General features: G+C 45.7%; 1 protein-coding gene across 1 annotated transcript in view; it reads right to left on the minus strand.

Annotated features, from left to right (window-relative positions):
* Positions 1-2,387: 2,387 nt before the first annotated feature.
* The window catches only part of MARCH10 (membrane associated ring-CH-type finger 10), a 39,206-nt gene continuing 20,421 nt past the window's right edge, over positions 2,388-21,172 (minus strand). The window contains exons 5-9 of the mRNA XM_015419930.1: positions 17,920-19,270; positions 11,472-11,638; positions 8,363-8,472; positions 5,864-5,977; positions 2,388-2,447 (exon numbers count right to left, since the gene is read on the minus strand). Of these exons, the coding sequence (XP_015275416.1) occupies positions 2,388-2,447; positions 5,864-5,977; positions 8,363-8,472; positions 11,472-11,638; positions 17,920-19,270 (1,802 nt within the window). The remainder of the gene's footprint in view (positions 2,448-5,863; positions 5,978-8,362; positions 8,473-11,471; positions 11,639-17,919; positions 19,271-21,172) is intronic.

Raw genomic sequence — 21,172 nt, forward strand, 5'->3', positions numbered from 1 at the left:
TACAAATTAATATGCCACTTCTTGGCATAGCACAAAGAGATCTCATGAAGGCAGCTGGTGACCATTGCCCGAGGGTGCCAGTCTCCCCAAGACATGGAGGTGCACCAAGCCAACCCTCCTGCAGTGTCATCTGACCACCCCCCCAGGTCCGGAGCAGTAGCCACATTGCCCCCCAGCAAGCAGCAGCCCCATGCACTATGCCATGTTGTTGCGGCTGCAGCCAGGCATTGCCTGGCCAGGGAGGGACTTCTGCCTGGGGCCCTGAGTGGTGGCGGCTGCTGCTGCAGTGGGGTGACCACCACAGCCATCCGCCTGGTCCATAACCCAGAACAGGCACTGCTGCTGAAGCCATGTGCTGGGTGGCCAAACCAGCCCCTTCCACCTGGGCCCTGAAGCTAGCAAGCAGCATCTCCAGGCACTGCACTGTTGCTTCAGCCAGGCGACCGGGGCCTTCCCCGTCACCAGGAGTGGTGTGTATCACTGCAAGAAGCAACCCTGAGCGCTACACCTGCAGCCATGCGGTGGGCAGCCAGGACCTGCCTGCTCAGCCTGCCTTCCCCTGCTCTGTCCCCTGATGGGAGGAAGGAAAAAACCTTGCTGGCTCCACATGCACAGAGGCTCCGTGCCTGCCAGGCTAGGGGGGGGCGGAACATGGTGTGTGTCTGTGTGCTGAGCTTGCGTGGTGTACACTGTCAAACTCAGGGCCTCGTTTGCCATGGAATCTTATGTTCTGTCTTTGTTTCCCTGTAACCATTTTGTATCTGGGCTATTGGGGGGGAGGCAGTTGGTGAGTGTGTGGATGTGTGTGTGGGAACCTGCTTTGCTTAGCATGCATAACTATTTTCTTAAGGTGGCCTCCCATCAATGGTCCCGCTAAGCTGTGGAGTCTTGCGAGCAAAAATTCTACTTTGTGAGCTACTGGCATTAAAGTTGTGAGCAGGTGATTTGGCTACTGCATAAATTAGTTTGCTCTGGATCCACATCCTTCCTGAGCTAAGACAAAAATGTGTGAGCCGGAGGCTAAAAAACTGTGAGCTAGCTCACACTCACTCAGCTTAGAGGGAACACTGCCTCCTATATGTGAAGAATGTGAATGTACTTGACCGTCTCTGCAAGCTGGCCTTTGTAGATAATGAAACTGTGAGGTTTCCAGGTGCATTTGTGTCTGTATGGGGGAGCGGGATGTGTGAATGGATTGATTGGACAGGTCATGGGGGGGGGGGGGTTGTTTGAATCATGTATAATACCAGAGCTGGCGCCAACCTAAGTCAGTTCTGACACAGATGGTCTCCACTTGACACAGCTACATATCTCAATAAACAAATCACTAAAAGAAGAGTGTGGTTGGGAGTGAGTTCGTGCAAGAGTCTGACAAACACCTAACTCCCTGCTCATCTAAACCTCACAACAATTCCAAATCTTAATGCACTAAATAATCAGGGGAACTTCCCTTGTCCAAAGGCACAGCCGATCCGCTTCTAGCTGCCTCTCAGCAGTCAGCATGTGTAAAATAAGTGGAAAAAATACATCAGGCAGTTGGAAGTACAGCAGCTATTTTGCCTTTATTTTCCTTGTCTTATTGCAACGGTCTGAATCTGGATGGCGTTCTAAGCTGCGCTTACACTTCAGCAGGCACAAGAGTGGCTTGAGAGGCCCTTGCTTCTCCTGCCTTGCTCCTTGCACAGAGCACAAAAACAAAAACGTTTGCCTGGCTGGGCACACTGGATTCGTTTGCTCTCCATGAGGTTCCCTCTTTGCAGTCAGCAGGCAACTGACAATGGGAGCAAATGTCAGTGAGATGCATGATGGGACAAAATTTCATAAGTAATTACGAAAAGTGTATTTTAATTATCTGATTGGCATGCCATTCAGACGTCTAATATCAAGGCGGGCAGAGATGGCTGGGTGAGAAGTAATTACCATAGCTAAATCAGGGCTCTTTTTGTAGAAAAAGCCCAGCAGGAACTCATTAGCATAATAGGCCACACCCAATAGCAGGAACTCATTAGCATATTAGGCCACAACCCTGACAGCACAGCTCATTAGCACATTAGGCCACACCCCCATGTTACCAGAAGTGTGGTCATCCAGCCACACCCACCTTTCCCTTCTTATTCTGTTTACCTTGTTTGTTGTCAAAACCCAGGGCTCTTTTTGTAGCAGGAACTCCTTTGCGTGTTAGGCCACACACCCCAAATGTAGCCAATCCTAATGAGTTCCTGCTGTTGGGTGTGGCCTATTATGCTAATGAGTTCCTGCTGGGCGTGGCCAACTCGGGAGCCAGCCGGAACTCCGTTCCTGTGCGTTCCTGCCCAAAAATAGCCCTGATGTCTTTGTGGGTACAAAGATCATCAACATAGAGAACAATTAAGCAGAAAGCAGAGTGACTACTGTGAGCTGGATATAAACCTACTTTGGTTTTCTTCTGTTCTAGGTGGTCTTGACAGCTAAAGAGAAAGGAGATGTAGATTAGTATAAGTATATAGTTTTGAAGTGATACATACATTTTAGTATCTCAGGGAACAATGTTGAGATGCTGGGAAAGGAGCATAACAATGGACAGCAAAAGAAATTCTCTAGGAGTCCAAGAGAAGTTGAATCTTGTGGCACTTTTAAAAGGTGAACAAGTCTACTGCGATGCAAGTTTTGATCAGCCGCTTTGCCAGAACTCACATTTTTAACAAGATTAGTGGCCAGGACTAGCAAAATGCTGCAACACATTCGTAAATCTTTAAGGCACCACAAGAGACTTTCCTGTTCTGGCTGCAGTGGGTTCTTGTGACTGCACTCTTTGGCAACTAAGTGGAGAAACTGCACCACTGCTGAGTGTGAGTTTCCACAAAAGTTGGGGTTACTTATAAATATCCTCTGCTTTATTTTATGGGTTCACTGCCACAGGAGGTGGTGGCGGCTACAAGCATGGACAGCTTCAAGAGGGAACTGGATAAACATATGGAGCAGATGTTCATCAGTGGCTATTAGGCACAAGGTATAGATAGGAACTCTCGGTCTGGGGCAAGGGATGCTCTGCATTCTTGGTGCTTGGGGGGCAACAGTGGGAGGGCTTCTAGTGTCCTGGCCCCACTGGTGGACCTCCTGATGGCCCCTGGTGTTTTTGGCCACTGTGTGACAGAGTGTTGGACTAGATGGGCCATTGGCCTGATCCAACATTGGCTTCTCTTATGTTCTTATGTTCTTACACTAGCCCAGTTTGCTTTGTTTGCACAATGTATTTATTTAGAAAGTTTCTCTGCCAGCTCTCTGGAAACCTGCTGAAGGCAGCTCACAAAGTGAAACATGAAGGGCTGTCCCTTAGAGGAGGGCAGGGAGCTGTTCCTGTTGGCAGCAGAGGAGAGGACTTGCAATAATGGGTTTAAATTAAGGGTGGGAAGGTACCGGCTGGATATTAGGGGAAACGTTTTGAGAGTCAGAGTTGTGCCACAGTGGAACCAGCTGCCTAGGGAGGTGGTGAACTCCCCCTCACTGGCAGTCTTCAAGCAGCGGCTGGACAAACACTGGTCAGGGATGCTCTAGGCTGATCCTGCATTGAGCAGCGGGTTGGACTAGATGACCTGTATGGCCCCTTCCAACTCTGTGATTCTAGGGTTCTATGATAAAATCATAAAAACAGCATGACGTCATTAATATTAATAAGCCAGGAAATAGCCACAAACAAAAGTAGCCACGGCAAACACAGAAGCAGGCTGTGAAAACAATATGAAAAGATCAAAGTTAAAAGCCTGGATACACACACACACACACACACACACACACACACACACACACACTAGGAAGAAGGCCCGTTGTGGAAATGGAGACAACAAGCTCTAGAAATAGGCTGTGGACGAGTGGCCCGGGTTTGAGGAGTCTTTTTAGCATCAGTTTGCCAGACGTGCTTCGAGGCCGGCCACTCCAAGCGGAGAAGTGGTGCTTTCCAGGACAGACTGGCCCAGGAGGAGATTGACGTTGCCCGCAGAGGAGCTTTGGTGGCGTCCCACTCGTGTTCTCCCCCCCTGGAAGTGGCGGTCTGCAAAGCGGGAGTGTGGGTGGCCAAGGAAAGGGAAGCAGCAGGCAGGGCGGGGGCCAGAGGTCTGTGTGGGTGTTGCTTCATGCGGGGTGTGTGCGTGCAGCTGCGAGACTGCGCTCCAGCAGCGGGTGAGGGACAGGCAGGGCACCTGAGTGACGAAAGGGCCCTCCCGGCTTGGCTTGGCTTCCCCCCCCCCCAAGCAGCCCGTTGAAGGCTGGAGCGAGGCTTTGCTTCGAGTAGTGCAGCGTTGCTTCTGTCCCAGCAGAAACCTCGTTGTCCTCCATCTCGGTGCGAGATGAAAGGGAAGGGTGGGGCTCAGGCAATGCAGCCACCAATGGGTAGAGGCCCCTGGTGAGTGGCACATCAGGGAGTGAAAGGCTGTGGGGGCGTGTGGAGCATTCAGGCAAGAGGGCCACGAAAACTCAAATATATATATATAATATATAAATATTAAGGAGAGATATTGGCCTGGTGCCCACAAGAGAGCCAGACGGGGGCCAGCTGGGGTGGGAAGGGGAAGGGCAGTCCACAGGCAAGGAGTCACCACTGGAAAAGCTCCAGTTGCCACCCGCCTCGCCTTGGGAGGGGGCAGCACAGAAAGCAGCACTTGGAAAGGAGATCTAAACTGGCCGGCTGCAAGGCGCAAGAGGCGCTCTCCCTGGATTAGCATTTCGGAGGGTGTACATTCATTCACATGGAGAGTAGAGCGCAGTAGCATGTATGAAAGGGAACTCTCTTATCATTTTTTAAGAAACAGCTGCATGCAAGAACTTATGAGACGTTTCAGGAAGCATCCACATGGCTGACTAATTCTGCTCTTTTCCACATGTTTAGTGTTTTGAAACTCTTGGAAACTGCCTCTCTAGGGTTTCTTTCTCTCTCCGAACGATGGTCTCCCCCTCAGACTGTGCCCTTCCACGTCTACAGCTGCACCTTGCCTCCCACCTGCCTCTTCAGCAAGCCCAGGAACTAAAGGCCCAACTGCACACGGTCAGGCCTCCCGATCCCTGTGTGGTCACTCTGGTGCTTAAGCACTTGCCCATCCTCCACAATTGGGACTGCAGTCCCAATTGGAGCCTGGGAGGCATGGAATGCCAGACCCACGACTCTCCATTTAAGCGTGAAGCTTGTTATGCACAAAACAATTTCCAACAAGGATATTGCTGCCATATAGAAAGTCTGCTTGTACATTCTGTGTACCTTGTAACATTAGAAAAGTATACATGTGTGTCTCTTGCTACATGTGCACTTTTCACAAGCTACAGAAGATTGCACAAGGAGACAGGGAAAGTATCTTCCTTGAAGCAACCCTTAAGAAAACCAAACAAGTTCGAGCTCCCACTCAAACCTCCCTAAGAGGTCTCCAATTACCAGCCTCAGTTAGCTATGGGGAATTTGCATCCAGGTTTCTGGGAGCTCCTGTGGTGACAACCGATGTCCTGTAGTGACTGCTGATTAGCCAAGAGGCAGATGACGAGATCGCCATGAAAAAAACTTAAAGGCAATTCGTTATATTGTAATTTTTCGTTAACTAAATGTCATTCCCTTATCCAGCCTGGAAGGACAATTTATCATATGCAGCAGCCTGGGCACAAAAGTGTTTGTTGTGACAAATCTGTGTAAAGTGCAAAGAGGAGATGCACATGTCCAAAAACTATGAACCTGCCTAATGGAGTCAAGGCCAACCGTCCCCCCGCCCCTGCCAAGCCTACAGTATTTGGAGATGAGTGTCCCTGTCCACATTTCACATGCTAATGACAGCAAGAACTGGTAGACCAGGAACATGTACGAAGCAGCAATGGGTGGATGACCCGGAAGTGTTTCTGTGCCTCTTACCCGATCTCTGGAGGCCTGGTTGTAGTTTAACCTCATGAGCTCCGCAAACCTTTGTTCGTACAAATGAAGCAGCAGCACAAGGTAGAGACCGGAGTTCATCAACTCACTCTGGGCCTGTGTGCAAAAAAAGGAAGCCAGTGAGCCTTCCCAGGCTAATGATGTGGGGGACACAAAGTGATTCTCCCCCCCCTCCCCCAGCCAGGCACTGGGTAAGTGACTGATGGTGGAGAGTCAAGGCAAGGCTGCTCCCCGAACTCGTCTGGTCCTTTCGCTGTCAAAACTGTCCACCCCCTCCCATAAACCTATTGGGTTGGGGCAGATCCAGGTTAAACATGCTCATCTGTTGTGGTCATGCCAACTTTGGCTCACACACATCCCTTGCGTGTAGAACAGACAACACAGCTACCCACCTGACACTGACCAATCAGTATGACTCGCATTAGTTCCCATATGAAAAATACCGGCTCACATTTTTAACAAGATCAGTGGCCAGGACTGCACACAACCAATGCCCAGGCCTGGGTTTCAACACCTGCTAATCCAAGGCCAGTCTGTTTCATTGGGGAATCCCAGAAGTCTAGTCTTTGTGGAAAGACTGAATACTTTTTCACTACATGCCCTGTTTTATGGGTCTCCGTCACGTTCTCTCGGGCCTCAACTGCTTACGCTTTTCTTCATGAGAAAGATGGCCCTGGGTCACTTCCACCGCGTTTTCGAAGAGTTTTCTAGCTCTACTGCCTTCTTCTGTTCACTGATTACGCAATACATGGATGCTTTGTGTTTGTTTTCCAAAGTAAATATAATAAATCACCCTGTTTAATCACAGGCCCATAACAAACACTGGGGCAATATAAATGTATGTATAGGGGCACAGTGATGGTGTTTTTGCAGTTCCTTTCCTTTCGGCCCTTGGGTATGATTGGAAAGTCCAGCTTTACTAAAGCAAAGCCAGTCTGGGCTTGATCAATGCTTCGATGGGAGCCCTGTCCAAATAGCCTTCCAAGGTAGAGGAAAGCTGGGACATAAACAAAGTAGCCTTTTACTGCCAAAGCACAGGAAGCGGGTCAGAGAGTGGCACAAGGCTCTGGAGACCCACCCGGGCCTGAATCTCCAGTTCTGTCCGAGAAGCTCCCTGGGTGATCTTGGGCCAGAGTCACGCAGCTCAGTGTTCCCTCTAAGCTGAGTTAGTGTGAGCTAGCTCACAGTTTTTTTAGCCTCCAGCTCACACATTTTTGTCTCAGTTCAGGAAGGATGGGGCTCTGGAGCAAACTGATTTATGCAGGAGCCAAATGGCTCGCTCACAACTTTAAGGCCAGTAGCTCACCAAGTAGGATTTTTTTGTTCACAAGACCCCACAGCTTAGAGGGAACATTGGTCACGCTCAGCCTAGCCGACCCCACAGGGCTGCAGTTGCGAGGATAAATGGAGGAGGGAAAAACCAATACATGCAGTTTTTAGGCTAGTCCCCAGTGGGGAAGCAAGGGAGATACAGATATATAAATGTAAGTCATCGGATGTGTTAGCAGTTTTCCAGAAGTCCGAGCCTGTTAAGTTCAGGAATTCCAGCAATACCATCTAACCTGAAATGTGTGGTTATTTGAAAAACTGAGTGCAGTTGTGTCAAAGCTTTCATTACAATACCACTATACAATGGATGCACTTCTGAGTTCTCCCAAAGTCTCCCTCTGGTTAGTTGTGCAGCACGAAAACAAACAAAGCTCCAGGGGGGGGTGTGTGTTCAGGTTGGCTGAAGCCCCTTCTCTGGGCATGCTGTAATTCCCAACTGAATTGGGCCTGTGCACATGTGGAGCTCACAGCTTAAGTGCGTTCCAAAGTCCTTGGGATGGCCACATGGACTTTGTGACATGTGAATCAGCCCTCATTTGAAGATCGGCGTCCTCCCAGAGTTCCTGTTTGATGTATACATTTCTCAAAAACAGAAAACTGTAGGTGATCAAGTTGACCCACAGGAAAAAACAACCCAAAAGCAGACAAGCAAACGTCACGTGCCGACACGAGGCTGCCAGACGCTGAGTCAGACCCCGAACAGATCAAGGTCAACTTTGCCTGCCCCTAACATGGCCTTCCTTGACTTTTCTGTTGTTGTTTTTGCACTGAACACCCAGCCTGATTAAGAGGTCCAGAAAACTCAACGTCTGCTCACTTTGGGGATCTTCACAGAAAGATCTCACACAGCTGTTTTGGGAATGCAACTGTGGATCAACACACAGCTATGGACAATTCCCCCTCCCTCATTTAATAACTCACACATATGATTGCTTCTTTTCGCAATTCTCCAGAACAATGAGCAACTTCTGGAAAATGAGCACAGTTTATTTCCCAGCTTGGCATTATTTTGGGAGCCTAATTTTCACACCTACTTGAAAGGTTTTACTAAACAAATACATCACTTCCATGTAGCCGGTCAGGTATTACTCAGGGAAACGGTGCACACCACTTGCGCTGTCCTGTAGAAGATCCTTATTTTAAGTTTCTTACCTGAGACTGCTGATGATTCCTGTAGTAGTCATTCACATTAAAATCATCCAGATCTGCTGTCAGACTCTGCTTACAGAGTTCACATGTTTTCACTGCCCCAAGCTCAGCACCTGCAGAATAATATATATTCTCTAAGAATGTGTCTGAAGAAAGCGTATACCTTGAATAAAAAACTTTGTTCGTCTTAAAGGTGCCCCTGGACTCAAACTTTGTTCTGATGCATTCTCTGCTTTATCTTACATATAACACAGGATTTCTATAAGACAACATTTGGCACTCCTTGGCACAGCAGTTTTCTTTCTAAGCAAATGGGGCCATTGCAGAATTCCTCATTTCCAGATTGTTTCTCTCGCTTCGCCAGTGGAAGGCAGAAGTTATAAAAAGGCTTCCTAAACACAGCATTGTGTACAAGAATCCCTTCTTGCTTTGTTCTTTGGGCAAAAAGGCTTCACACACTGGTCTGTTCTTTACTCCAACTGGTGTAGGATTAGGAGAACCAAACACTGAGTTGTTTCTAAGCCTTGTTGAAGGCCTCAGACATTACACGATGTGTCAGATTGAATTCCATATTTGTCTCTTAAGAGACTCTCCTGAGCCTCGTCTCCCTGACACCTGGCTCAGGTCCTCTTGCCTGCTGCTGCTGGCCTGGCCGCTGCTCAGAGACAGGATTGGTGAGAAACTTTTATTCAGATGGGCGCCTGCCATCCAAACTGGATCGGAATCAGGTAGCAGCCACCACCAGCTCTGAAGTTCCAGTTACTGGGATTTTCTCAGTATTACTGGAAGAAGTCTCTGGTCCACCTCAGCTGCATGCGTGCCTGTCAAGTTCGCCTGTCTCAGCCTTCCTTCCTTCCTTCCTTCCTTCCTTCCTTCCTTCCTTCCTTCCTTCCTTCCGGATTTTCCTCTCAACTAGAGATGGAGCTGTCTGTCAGGACTTGTGTTCTTACACAGCCTGAGTAATCAGAGGACACAAGTAGGCTGAAGTTCTCTATCTAAAGGGATCCCTCTTCCCCAAGGATCAAGCCCTCTAGTTTTCTAAAAGGGTTTTAATTCCATCCAACATCTAATGAAGTAGGAAACAAAGACAGGTAGGAAGCAACTTACAGAACAGAGGAATATAGCATGGTTGGCTAGAGAAAGTAAATGTAGAACAGTGCCAGGTAGAGTCAGCACCCTCTGTTGAACATTTGAGGGACGAGTCAGTCCCTTCCTTCTCCTGAAGCTCATTCCTGAGGTTCCAAAACTCAGCTAGACCTGACTTAGACGAGACCGGGTTCGGCTGGACAAAGACGGTGATTAAAATGTGGAATTCGCTGCCAGAGGATGTAGTGATGGCCACAGGTAAACAGCTTGAAAAGGATAGATTTATGGAGGACAAATCTATCAGTGGCTACTAGCCATGATGATTAAGGGTAACCTCCACATTCAGAGGCACTAAACCTCTAAATCCCAGAGCCAGGAGGCAACATCAGGGGAAGGCCTTGGCCTCTGTGCCCTGTTGTTGGCCCTCCAGAGGAACTGGTTGGCCCCTGGGTGAGACAGGATGCCGGACTAGATGGGCCATTGGTCTGATCCAGCTGGGCTCTTCTTAATATTTTTTATTTTTAATATAAAACAAACGCAAACAAATAAACAAACATAAAAAACAAATAGATTGGGGCGTTACAGGCACCTTCTAATTATATCTATTACAATACCTCCTACATTGTAAAAATATGTATTAATCGGTTTTTATCACCATATATTTGTATCTAGATGTTCTGCATTATATTTAAAACTAAATTCTAAAGTGTCTCCAAGTAAAATTATAAGTCTTATTTGTTCATTTATTGTATTCTTCGAACCATTTATAAAATCTTGACCATGTACTCTGGAATCTCTCTTCTTCTTGCCCTCTCAAAAATAAAGTCAGTTTATCCATCTCAGCAGTTTCAAGTATTTTGCTTAACATTTCTTCTTTTGAGGGTATTTCATCTTTTCTCCAGTATTTAGCATACAATATTCTTGCAGTAATCAATACATGTATAATAAGATAAAAGTCTTACTTTTTACAATTTTCTGGTCTTACATTCAATAAAAATAGTTCAGGTGTAAAAGGTATGGTACATTCTAACATTTTTTGTAACATTTCATGGATCCAAGACCAACATTTTTAACTCTATTACATGTCCACCACATATGGAAAAATGAGCTGACAGTCTTTACATTTCCAACTGTTATTAGATACATTAGAATAAAATTTTGCTAGTTTATCTGGAGTCATATACCATCCATAAAACATTTTGTAAATATTTTATTTCTTTGCAGTTGCTTTAGTAATTTTTACATTTGTTTTCCATATCTGTAACCATTGGTCTAAATCAATATTATGACCTAAGTTTTGTACCCATTTAATCATAGAGTTTTTAATTATTTCATCTTGTTTCTTATCTTCCAACATTATTACATACCATTTTTAATAACTTTTTCTTCAGAATACAACAGTATCTTATCTATTTCCATTGCTTTGGAACAAAAACCTAATGTTTTATCTTTAGTATACCTTGATTCTATTTGTGCTATTTCCCACCAACTAAGGTTAGGTTTTAGTCTTTTAATATTTTCTACTGATTTTAGTTCATTTTGATTATCTAAGAGTTCTTCATATTTTAACAATAAGTTCTTTGAGAATAAATTTGGGTTAGTAAAAGCTTCCAGTGGTGAGACCCATTTTGGAATCTTAATGTAGAAAAGTCTTTTCACTTCTTCCCCTACCTTTAATAGAGCTTTTCTAATGAGATGTTGTTTAAAGTATTTATGGCTCTCAGCTTTTCTGTACCATATAAATGCATGCCATCCCAGTAATAAATCATGACCTGCCAAGGCTTACATTCTGGGATTTTTCTAGCATGAGCCACTCTCTTAACCATGTTAGTGATGCTGCTTTATAATATAATAACCAAGCCCACATCTAATAGCTCCACACTTGCTCCTAAAGAGGACATCTTTGTTAATCTATAAGGTCCCACAAGACTTTCTATTTTGTATCTTTGTATAATGATGGAATTTGTGAAATTAATTATATTCATTCATTCATCCATTCATTCATTGCCTACTTGGGCAGACATACCGGATTTGATCTTGGCTTTTAACCAGGTCTTTAGACATTCTTGATGGACAAATCGAAGAGTCCCACCACACCCACATGGTTCTAGCAATGGATTGGTTATGGATCCACCTGGAATCTGACATATCCGACACTGGTCTCCTTCCTCTTCTGAGTCCTCTGCCAGGAGACTGCAGAGAATGCAGAGTTTCACAATTCAATACATGTCAGTAGTCTGGAGGAATACTATTTAAAAAAGAAGAAATTATGATAGCGGACTCCCCCCCCCTCCCCAAAAAAAAATACTGCTACTAAATTCTCTCTCAGATGGCATTCACATTCCAGAAAGGGTTCCCAAGAATGTGGAGGGTGAGCTTGTGACCCATGTACTTCCTTGCCTTGTGCCCTCCCTCATCTGTTGCCTCCCAAACACCTCCCCCTCGTTTTTTAAAAAATCTCACCTCATCTTCCATAAGTATCTGCCCGCTGATGAAGAACTAAAGTCTGCTTACCCTCCCTGTTTCAGAGATGAGGCAAGTCATTGCTAAAGAAAGGGCTTTTAAGATTCACTCAAAATACAAATGAATCCCCCATTTTAACCCCAGATTGATGTAGGTCTGCCTAATAATTTCAAGCTTGTTGTAATTTTCCATTTAGCTAGAACTTAATATTGTTAACAGTTGGAAGGCCAGCTGGGCCCTTCCTTCTCCCCACGCCCAGATATCTGTGGGCAACTCCAGCCGTTGATGGAGAAAACAGGGCAATTTGCCATTGCTCTGTTCGACCAATAGATGCACAAGAAAATGTACCAATAAATCTAAAAAACAGTTATGTTAGTGGCACTGTGAATCTGTTTTTGAGCATATGAGTGTCTGCAGCACAGTAGTTAGTCAAAGACTGGTGTTCAGTCATGACAAAAGAGAGATGTTGCTGTTTGGGGTTCAGTCAGACTGAGTGGCGGTGTTCACCCAGTACTGGATGGAGCTGTGTTCTCCATGGTGGCCCAGAAGTACAGTTCTGAATACCTCTTGGCCCACCACTGCTCCTGATACCCAGGTAGTAGCTGCAGCCATGAATTCATTTCACCCACTCCAGCTGATATATCAGCTCTGATCCTTCATAAAGGGCTCTCACAGGGCCACAGTTAGACACGCCTTGATGATAATGACCCTGAGCTTGAAAAATCCTCAAAAACTACAGTTGGTCTTGAATGTGGCTATTTGACTGTTGACAGAGGTAGTTATATCCGCCAACTCCAATCCAGTTTCCTTGGCTCTGGTTTTGACCTCAAAACAGGACATTCAAGGATCACCTCCTCTCATGAGTGTACTGGAACTGGTTACAGAGGCCCTGCTCTGCATTCCACCATCATCGTAAGTAAGAAGGCGGTCATGGGGGATGAAGCCTTCTCAGCGGCAGCACGGGGACTCTGGAGCTGTCAAATCTGCCTCCCACCATTCCTCCAACAAACTCTCCTCTTCCATTTTACCTTCACAACAGCCCTGTGAGACGGGTGGAGCCAAGAGAGGGAGACGAGCCCAAGGTGACCCACAGTGGGTGCCGGGGCCCAGGCCTCCCCAGTCCTAGCCCAGCCGCCACATCACTCTTCCTCCCCAAGGGTGCGTTCTACACCTTCTTCACTTCAGAAGGCCGGAGAGGACCCTCTTCTGCTGATGCACTTCGGGTTTGAGTGACGGTGGTTATTTTGCTGCTGGCTTAAGTTACTGCTAGTCGTCAAGGATGCTAGATCTGGTTTATTCCTCTTTTTATTCTGCCCATTACTCTGATGGGTCCGAATGGTCTTTTTCTCTTTTATTGTATGGTATGTGTTTGTGACTTTTCACTATCAAGTACTTTGGCAGTACTGCTGAAAAGGAGGGTATAAATGCTTAAGTAAATAACAGCACGATCCCTATGAAAGGATTGCTCTAATATATTGATGACTTATTTTTTATTTTTAAAAATGGCCAATTTATTGATTGGACAAATCATTTACATGACACCATTAAATTTGAGGGTAAGTGGCATCAGAAAGAAATAGCATTTTTGGACACAATGCTAGAAATAATAACGGTTCACTTATTGTGAAATTATACAGGAAACCTACAGACAGGAATGCTACTTGAGATAGGACTCATTTCACCCCATAACATTAAGAAAAAACTTACCATATGGACAGTACTTAAGAGCAAAATGAAATTCCTCATTTTTGAGAGATTATCATAAAAATTGATTTTACGTCAGCAATTTATTAATAGGGAATATCCAAAGGAAGTTATTAGTGCAGCTGAAAACAGGGTTGAAAAAATTGATTGTTACATTTATTCATCTATTTCCTTAAGTTAGTGTTAGTTAGATTTTCAGAGAACAGCAAGGAGAGATAAGGAGGCCTTCCTGAATGAACAATACAAAGTAATACAGGAGAACAATAGAATGGGAAATACTAGAGATCTCTTCAAGAAAACTGGAAAAATCAAGGGAATGTTTAGTGCAAAGCAGGCCATAATAAAGGACAAAAACGGTATGGACCTAACAGAAGCAGAAGAGATTAGGAAGAGATTGCAAGAATACACAGAAGAACTATACAAAAAGGATCTCAGTGTCCTTGATAACCACGACGGTGTGATCACTGACCTCAAGCCAGACATCCTGGAGTGTGAAGGCAAATGGGCCTTAGAAAGGATTACTAACAACAAAGCTAGTGGAGATGATGGCATCCCAGCAAAATCCTAAAAGATTTGCAAGCAAATTTGGAAAATGCAACAGTGGCCACAGGAGGGCAATGCCAAAGAATGTTCAAGCTATCGCACAATTGCACTAATTTCACATGCTAGCAAAGTCATGCTCAAGATCCTACAAGCTAGGCTTCAGCAGTACATGGTAAGAGAACTGCCCAGAAGTACAAGCTGGGTTTTGAAGAGGTAGAGGAGCGAGAGATCAAATTGCCAACATTTGCTGGGTTATGGAGAAAGCAAGGGAGTACCAGAAAAAAATCTACTTCTGCTTCATTGACTATGCTAAAGCCTTTGATTATGTGGATCACAACAAACTATGACAGGTCGTTAAAGAGATGGGAGTACCAGACCACGTCACGTGTCTCACGAGAAACCTGTATAAGGGCCAAGAAGCAACAGTTAGAACCAGACATGGAACAACTGATTGGTTTAGCATAGGAAAAGGAGAACGACAAGGATAGATATTGTCACCTTGCTTATTTAATTTATATGCAGAATGCATCATGCAAAATGCCAGCCTGGATGAATCACGAGCTGGAATGAAGATTGCTGGGATAAACATCAACAACCTCAGATATGCAGACGATACCACTCTAATGGTGGAAAGCGAAGATCATGGACTTCCGGTCTATGGCAACACGCAGGCAGACGCATCTCCCGGATGCCCCAGGGATGCAAACTGCACACCAGTGTGTAGGAGGGGGTGCGACAGATCACGACCCCCCCCCCGGAGCCTTGGTAAAATCCTCCTAGCCAGGGGGCTCTTGAGGGGCAACCTCTTTGACAGCGCCATGCCAGGAATTGAGGTGCTCCTCCGCCCCGAAGGTCCTGCTGCTGAGTGACCGTATGGTACGAGTGCTGCTGACGGGGACAAGCATTGAAGATTGGGCGAAAAAACCCCGATGCTGAGCGAGGCTGGTTGGACAACAATGAACTGTGAGTCGGGTTGAAGCAAGCATGAAGATTTTTTTTAAAAGCTGCCCCCTTAAAAAGTGACGGGAAGCAAGCGGGGGAGAGGCCCCTCCCAAATGCATAAACAAAAATACGGAATAAAAAGGGGGGAAAGGAAAAATAAGTGTTTGAAACTGTTTTCAGAGACTTACCAGAACGCAGACAAGCGTTGGGCGAATTTCAGAGACTTTAGCAACTTTCTGTTAAGTAAACAAATCCAAAAAGATGGTGGGGAAGAAACTGGAGAAAGAAAAACTTTTGAAAGCGAAATTGGGTAGTCCTCGAACGGCAGAGATCACTGAGCTCTCAAAAATGTTGGCTGATTCCTTGCGCCCTCTGCTGGATGAGATGACTAGCATTAAGCAACAACTGTCAACAATTGGTCAGAGTTTGGCTTCTCAGCAGCTTCAATTGACCCAGTCTTTAAAAGCAGCAGAGCAAATGGGGGAGAAGGTCAAGGAAATGGACACCAACACTAAAAAAGTTAAGAAAAAGGTGCAGAAGCTGGAAATGACGCAAGCCACGGAAGAGTCACAACTTTTGCAGCTGCAAATGGAGAAAGCCAATTTGGTCCTATGGTTTCAAGGGGTCCTGGAAATTAAAGGAGAGAATCTGAAACAACGGCTGAGTGAAGCAATAGCCCCAATGACAGATTTGACAGTGGAATACCTCTATAGCGAGATGGATGTGGTCTACAGGTCCTATTCCTTATACATCAAGAAAAATAATCTGCCTGGGGAAATAGTAGTCAGATTCTCGAAGAGATGTGAGAGACTCTATTTTGAAAGCAACTACGGGAACTCCCTTGAAAATTGGGGACAACAACGTCAGGATTTTAAAAGACATTCCATTTGACATAAGACAGAAGAGAAAGAATTACAAAGAACTAATCCTTTTTCTACAAACAAATGGCATCAGTTACAGATGGTTAATCCCAGAAGACGTCATTTGCAAACTTCACGACAAAAAAGAAAAGATTGACTCTGTTCTTAAGGCACGTGAATTTCTGTGATCACAGCTCGGGGAACCAGCTGAGGATGAGAAGGAAGAAGAAGAAAGCAAATCTGACGGCGAGTTAGTAAATAGTGTCTGAAGGACTCTGATTTGTGCCTGAAAACTCTGAAATATTTTGGGATGCTCGGGGGGTTTCTTTAAGCAGTTAAATGAATAGTTAAGAGATAATCAATCTAGCATAACTGACTATGTTCATTGTTTTATTAGTTTTTTAAAGTAACATTGAGTTAAGCTAATGTAGTGATCTCCTACTCTTAGGTTTTTAGTTATTAGTGGGTCTTTTTTCTTTCCCCTTAGATGTAGTCCCCCTTCCCATATTTTCGGTTGTAGTTTGTAGTGTATAAAAAATCAATAAAAAATTCCCCTTAGAGGGACCAAAAAAACAACAACTAAGATCATGGCAAATAGAAGGGGAAGTCATGGAAGCAGTGACACTTCACATTCCTGGGATCCAAGATCACTGCAGATGGTGACTGCAGCCATGAAATTAAAGACTCCTGCTCCTTGGGCGGAAAGCTATGGCAGACCTAGATGGCATGATTAAAAAGTAGAGACATCACCCTGCCAACAAAAGTCCGTATGGTCAAAGCGATGGTATTTCCAGTAGTAATGTATGGCTGCGAGAGTTGGATCATAAGAAAGGCCGAGCACCGAATAATAGATGCTTTTGAATTATGCTGCTGGAGAAGACTCTTGAGAGTCCCTTGGACTGCAAGGAGATCAAATCAGCCAATCCTAAAAGAAATCAACCCTGACTGTTCCCTGGAAGGCCAGATACTGAAGGTGAAGCTCAAATACTTTGGCCAACCAATGAGAAGGGAGCCCTCACTGGAGAAGAAGATCCTGATGCTGGGAAAGATTGAAGGTCAAAGAAGATGGGGACGGCAAAGGATGAGATGGTTAGACAGTGTTATCGATGCGACAGACATGAAGTTGAGCACATTCCGGGGGACAACAGGAGGGCCTGGTGTGATGGGGTCCCTGGGGTCGTGAAGAGTCGGACTCGACTGTGCGACTGAACAACAACCACCTTTGAAAGAGGAACTTGGCACATGTGTGTTTTGCACTTTAAAGAGCAGCTGGGTGTACACCACTTTTAAGCTGTCCAGCCATTGCAACTAGTGTTTGACAGTCTGTCTTTAACAGTGATTGCATGACTCAAGTGAGAATTGACTTATATACATCACACATGAGTCTTGCTTTCAGAACATTGTAAAATATTTCATAGTTGCCTGGTGGCATGGTTGTCTTCTCCTGAAAATATGGTATTCTTTGCTGCAGCCTTAAGTCAATATTGGCTATTGTGTAACCCACCACTTCGATGGGAAGGGAACAGCATTCCGTGCACCTTGGTCATGCCGGCTACATGACCGCGGAAACGTCTTCGGACAGCGCTGGCTCTTTGGCTTTGAAACGGAGATGAGCACCGCAACCCTAGAGTTGGATTCGACTGGCTTTCGAGCAAGGGAACCTTTACCTTTTTAAAGAAACACAGATAGGCTTTACCTATTTAAAACCAATTTTTTCAGACTGAGTGCTCTTCCATCCGTTGATCTGTGTTCATATAAACTTTGGCTAGGTTTACTCTAAATCATCAGGTGTCTCAAAAGTTGTAAAAAATCTTTCTTAATAAAAATTCTGGTGCTACGGGGGGGGGGAAAGGCAGATCACAGGTCTGAGACAACCTCACTGTTAAGCCCCAGCCAGTGGCTTATTTTAGGCCAGGCAAAGTGCACCTGGGGCAACACACCCGCCTAATAGCCACTACTCACCTCTCTTGCAATTGTTTAAGTTTTTCCGGGTCTGTCTCGGGTTTATTACGCTCCTTTGTGTTTGGGGAACCGCAGACATTTGCACTGCTCACAAAGCTGCTCGGGTTTCGCAGATCAGATACTGTCAGGAAGATTGGCACTTGATCTGGCAGCGTGCCGGCCATGTGAAGGTGTGCTGTGAAGTTTGCCCGGAAAAGAGAGGGCTGAGAAGAATCTGTGGACGATGAGGAGTTGTGGGAAGTCAGAAGGGTGTCTTCGTCGTGGGAAGCAGTGCTGGGGGAGACGCTGCTGAGCCCGTTGCTCAGAGTGCTGTCCTCAAAGGGGCTGATGGTGGGTGAGGAAGACTGGCAGCTTTCTGTCGCTGAAAAGGAATCCCTCGTTCTTATAGGAGACAGCTGCCTGCGAGCAATGAGCCTCGGACTCCCAGTCAGCTCCGTGACTTGTACAGAAGCTGCAGCGACATCCACATTGCCTGAAGCCTCAGCTTGGTTGGTAGGCCGCCCTAATGCCCCCGGGATATTAAAGGCAGAAGGCCGCTGAACCATTGGTCTCACTGAACTGATGAGCCCAGCATAGCATCTTTGATTGTTCTCAAAGGTCTGTCTTTCTCTGCCATAAATGCTGCTCCCTGGCCAGTCCTCGGTAGAACTTAAATTACCAGCCGGCTCGCTGGCAAAGGCACTCCCTGGCTTGCTTTCAGTACTTCTGGTGCTAAATGCTGACTTTTCACCTTCATTTTTACGACTGTCTTCCAAAAGGTTTTCTTCAGCAGTGTAAGACGTCCTGGGGTCCCTTGTCTGTCTTTGTCCTTCTGAAGACCGCTCTGCAGCTGGGTCCGCTGCGACATTGTGTTGCCATACCAACCGGTGGGAAAGTTCAGCCCTCCGTCCATCATCCCCAACTCCCATTTCGTATGCTTGGGTTAAAGACATCTCACGAACTCTGTTGGACTGATCACATAAAGAATGATTGAGATCAAAGGGAAGGAGGTCTTCTTCTAAGGGGTTGGCTTCTTTGGTATCTTCGTGGTCTGTGGTGGAACCCTCAGCAGCAGAGGACAGCTCTGCACATGATTCATCTTCTTTCGGTCTTGCGGGGACATTTTTAATGGGTGGAAGGTTGGAGCTGTTTGGCTCACTTGACACCGGAGGGCCATTAGCCGTCGGAACAGGAGACTCTGCTGGATGAGCTGAGAGCTGCTGAGCGGCTGTAAAAACACTTCCTTTCTTGAGATCCCTGTCTAGGTGTTTGCCATCAATGGTTAGTCTAGAAGTCTGGACTAAACTCCTTCTTTCTTGAGATTTCTTCTTGCTCTTGGGAGCACTTCTTTGTCCTGTGCCATCTTGTGGGCCTGCATTAAAAACAAGATCTGCTTTCAACATTTTCCCCCTTTTGTCTGCTTCCCGAGCACTTGTTCAACATTAGTCAATATTAGTGATATTCGTACAGTTATTGGCGGACCAGCAAAATATTTTTTTATCTGCCATAGGGGCCAGACTTGGACACAGGGGCTGAGTAGGGCTGAGTCAGTCTCTGCCCTCGGGACAGCAAAGGTTATATCAGCAGAAGGGGGGGGGGTGCAAGTTAAATTGTTAAACGGAGTTCCGAACGTGACACTTTCCCCAGCCCCGAACCCCCAGCTTCACCTCTGATGTCACACCTGGGCATAGGATTCTGCAGGGCTATTTTTGTGGGAAAAGCCCAGCAGGAACTCATTAGCATAATAGGTCACACCCAACAGCAGAAACTTATTAGCATATTAGGCCACACCCCTGACAGCACCACTCATTGGCATACTAGGCCGCACCCCCATGTTCCCAGAAGTGTGCTCATCCAGCCACACCCACCTTTTGCTTCTTATTCTCTTTACCTTGTTTGTTGTCAAAACCCAGGGCTTTTTTTGTAGCAGGAACTCCTTTGCATGTTAGGCCACACACCCCTAATGTAGCCAATCCTAATGAGTTTCTGCTGTTCGGTGTGTCCTATTATGTTAATAAGTGCCTGCTGGGTGTGGCCAACTTGGAAGCCAGCCGGAACTCCGTTCCTGTGCGTTCCTGCCCAAAAATAGCCCTGGGATTCTGATGAATTCAGAAGTCCCTGCATACAAACAGTGGAACATAAATTCCAGACAGGGAACCAACCCGTACTTCCAATGACAGAGGATCACTGGACATTTGGGTTCACCTTAATGCACACAAGCGGGGAGTCTGGTGAAAAACTGTAACTTAAGGGCACAGTGCATAAAAGGAGTGTTTCACACATACAGCCTGAACTGATAGCTAATATTGGAAAGGCATCTTGCTACACCTTTCAGTAGCCTCCCAGGGATCTCTTAGACACAAGCACCTGAAAGGAACCTTTACTCCATTCCTTCAGATGAGGATGCAGTAACGTAACATCTCTTTTAGGTGAGCTAGACAGCAGATTCCATGCTCTGCTCTGCTGCATAGGTCTTCCCTTTCCTTCCTTCCCCTACAATATGTGGTAAATGTGGCTGGATTAAATAACCTTTCCTCTGTCAGCTGTTCCCAGCAGTATATCCTGGACACTACAGGTATGCACTACCTGGAAAGGTCCCTGAATGCCCCCCACATGCAAGTAACTCCCCCCAGCCATCAGAGAGAGCCTCGGGGAGGGTGGACATCTGTGTGGATGACCTTCAGGGACCCCAGTCATAGCTACCACTGGTCTAATAATTGTGACCCTTGTCTTACAGGATCAAAATCTGTAGGATCAGCATAAACAGATGAACAAAAGCTACTGGGGAAGAGTCAGCATGGATTCTGTAAGGGAAGATCTTGTCTCACTAACCTTTTAGAGTTCTTTGAGGAGGTGAACAAGCATTTGGACAAAGGTGACCCAACAGATGTTGTTTACCTAGACTTCAATCAATCAATTTATTTATTTGGCCAATGACCAGTACAAATCAAAAACAAAGCTACACAATAAAATCACTGGAAAATAAAATCGGTCCGACTATTTACCAATAGTTGGAAATCTCTAAAATTTAAAATCCATACATAAAATTTCACAACAAATTCTACAAGCCGCTGAAAAAGATTTAGTGCGGCTAATGTGACCTGTTGATTAGCTCCCATTAAAAGCTTCTTTAAGATATTAACATCAGAACATCCTGTATAATTATTAATCAGAGGCGAAATTATATTTAACCAAACGTCCTGATAAAAGCGACAGTAAAACAATACTTGTTCAACTGATTCCACATCTTTGGTGTCGTATGGACAGGTTCTCT

The sequence above is a fragment of the Gekko japonicus genome, unplaced genomic scaffold (genome assembly GCF_001447785.1).
Source record: "Gekko japonicus isolate JY-2015 unplaced genomic scaffold, Gekko_japonicus_V1.1 scaffold3781, whole genome shotgun sequence".
Taxonomy (NCBI): Eukaryota; Metazoa; Chordata; class Lepidosauria; order Squamata; family Gekkonidae; genus Gekko; species Gekko japonicus.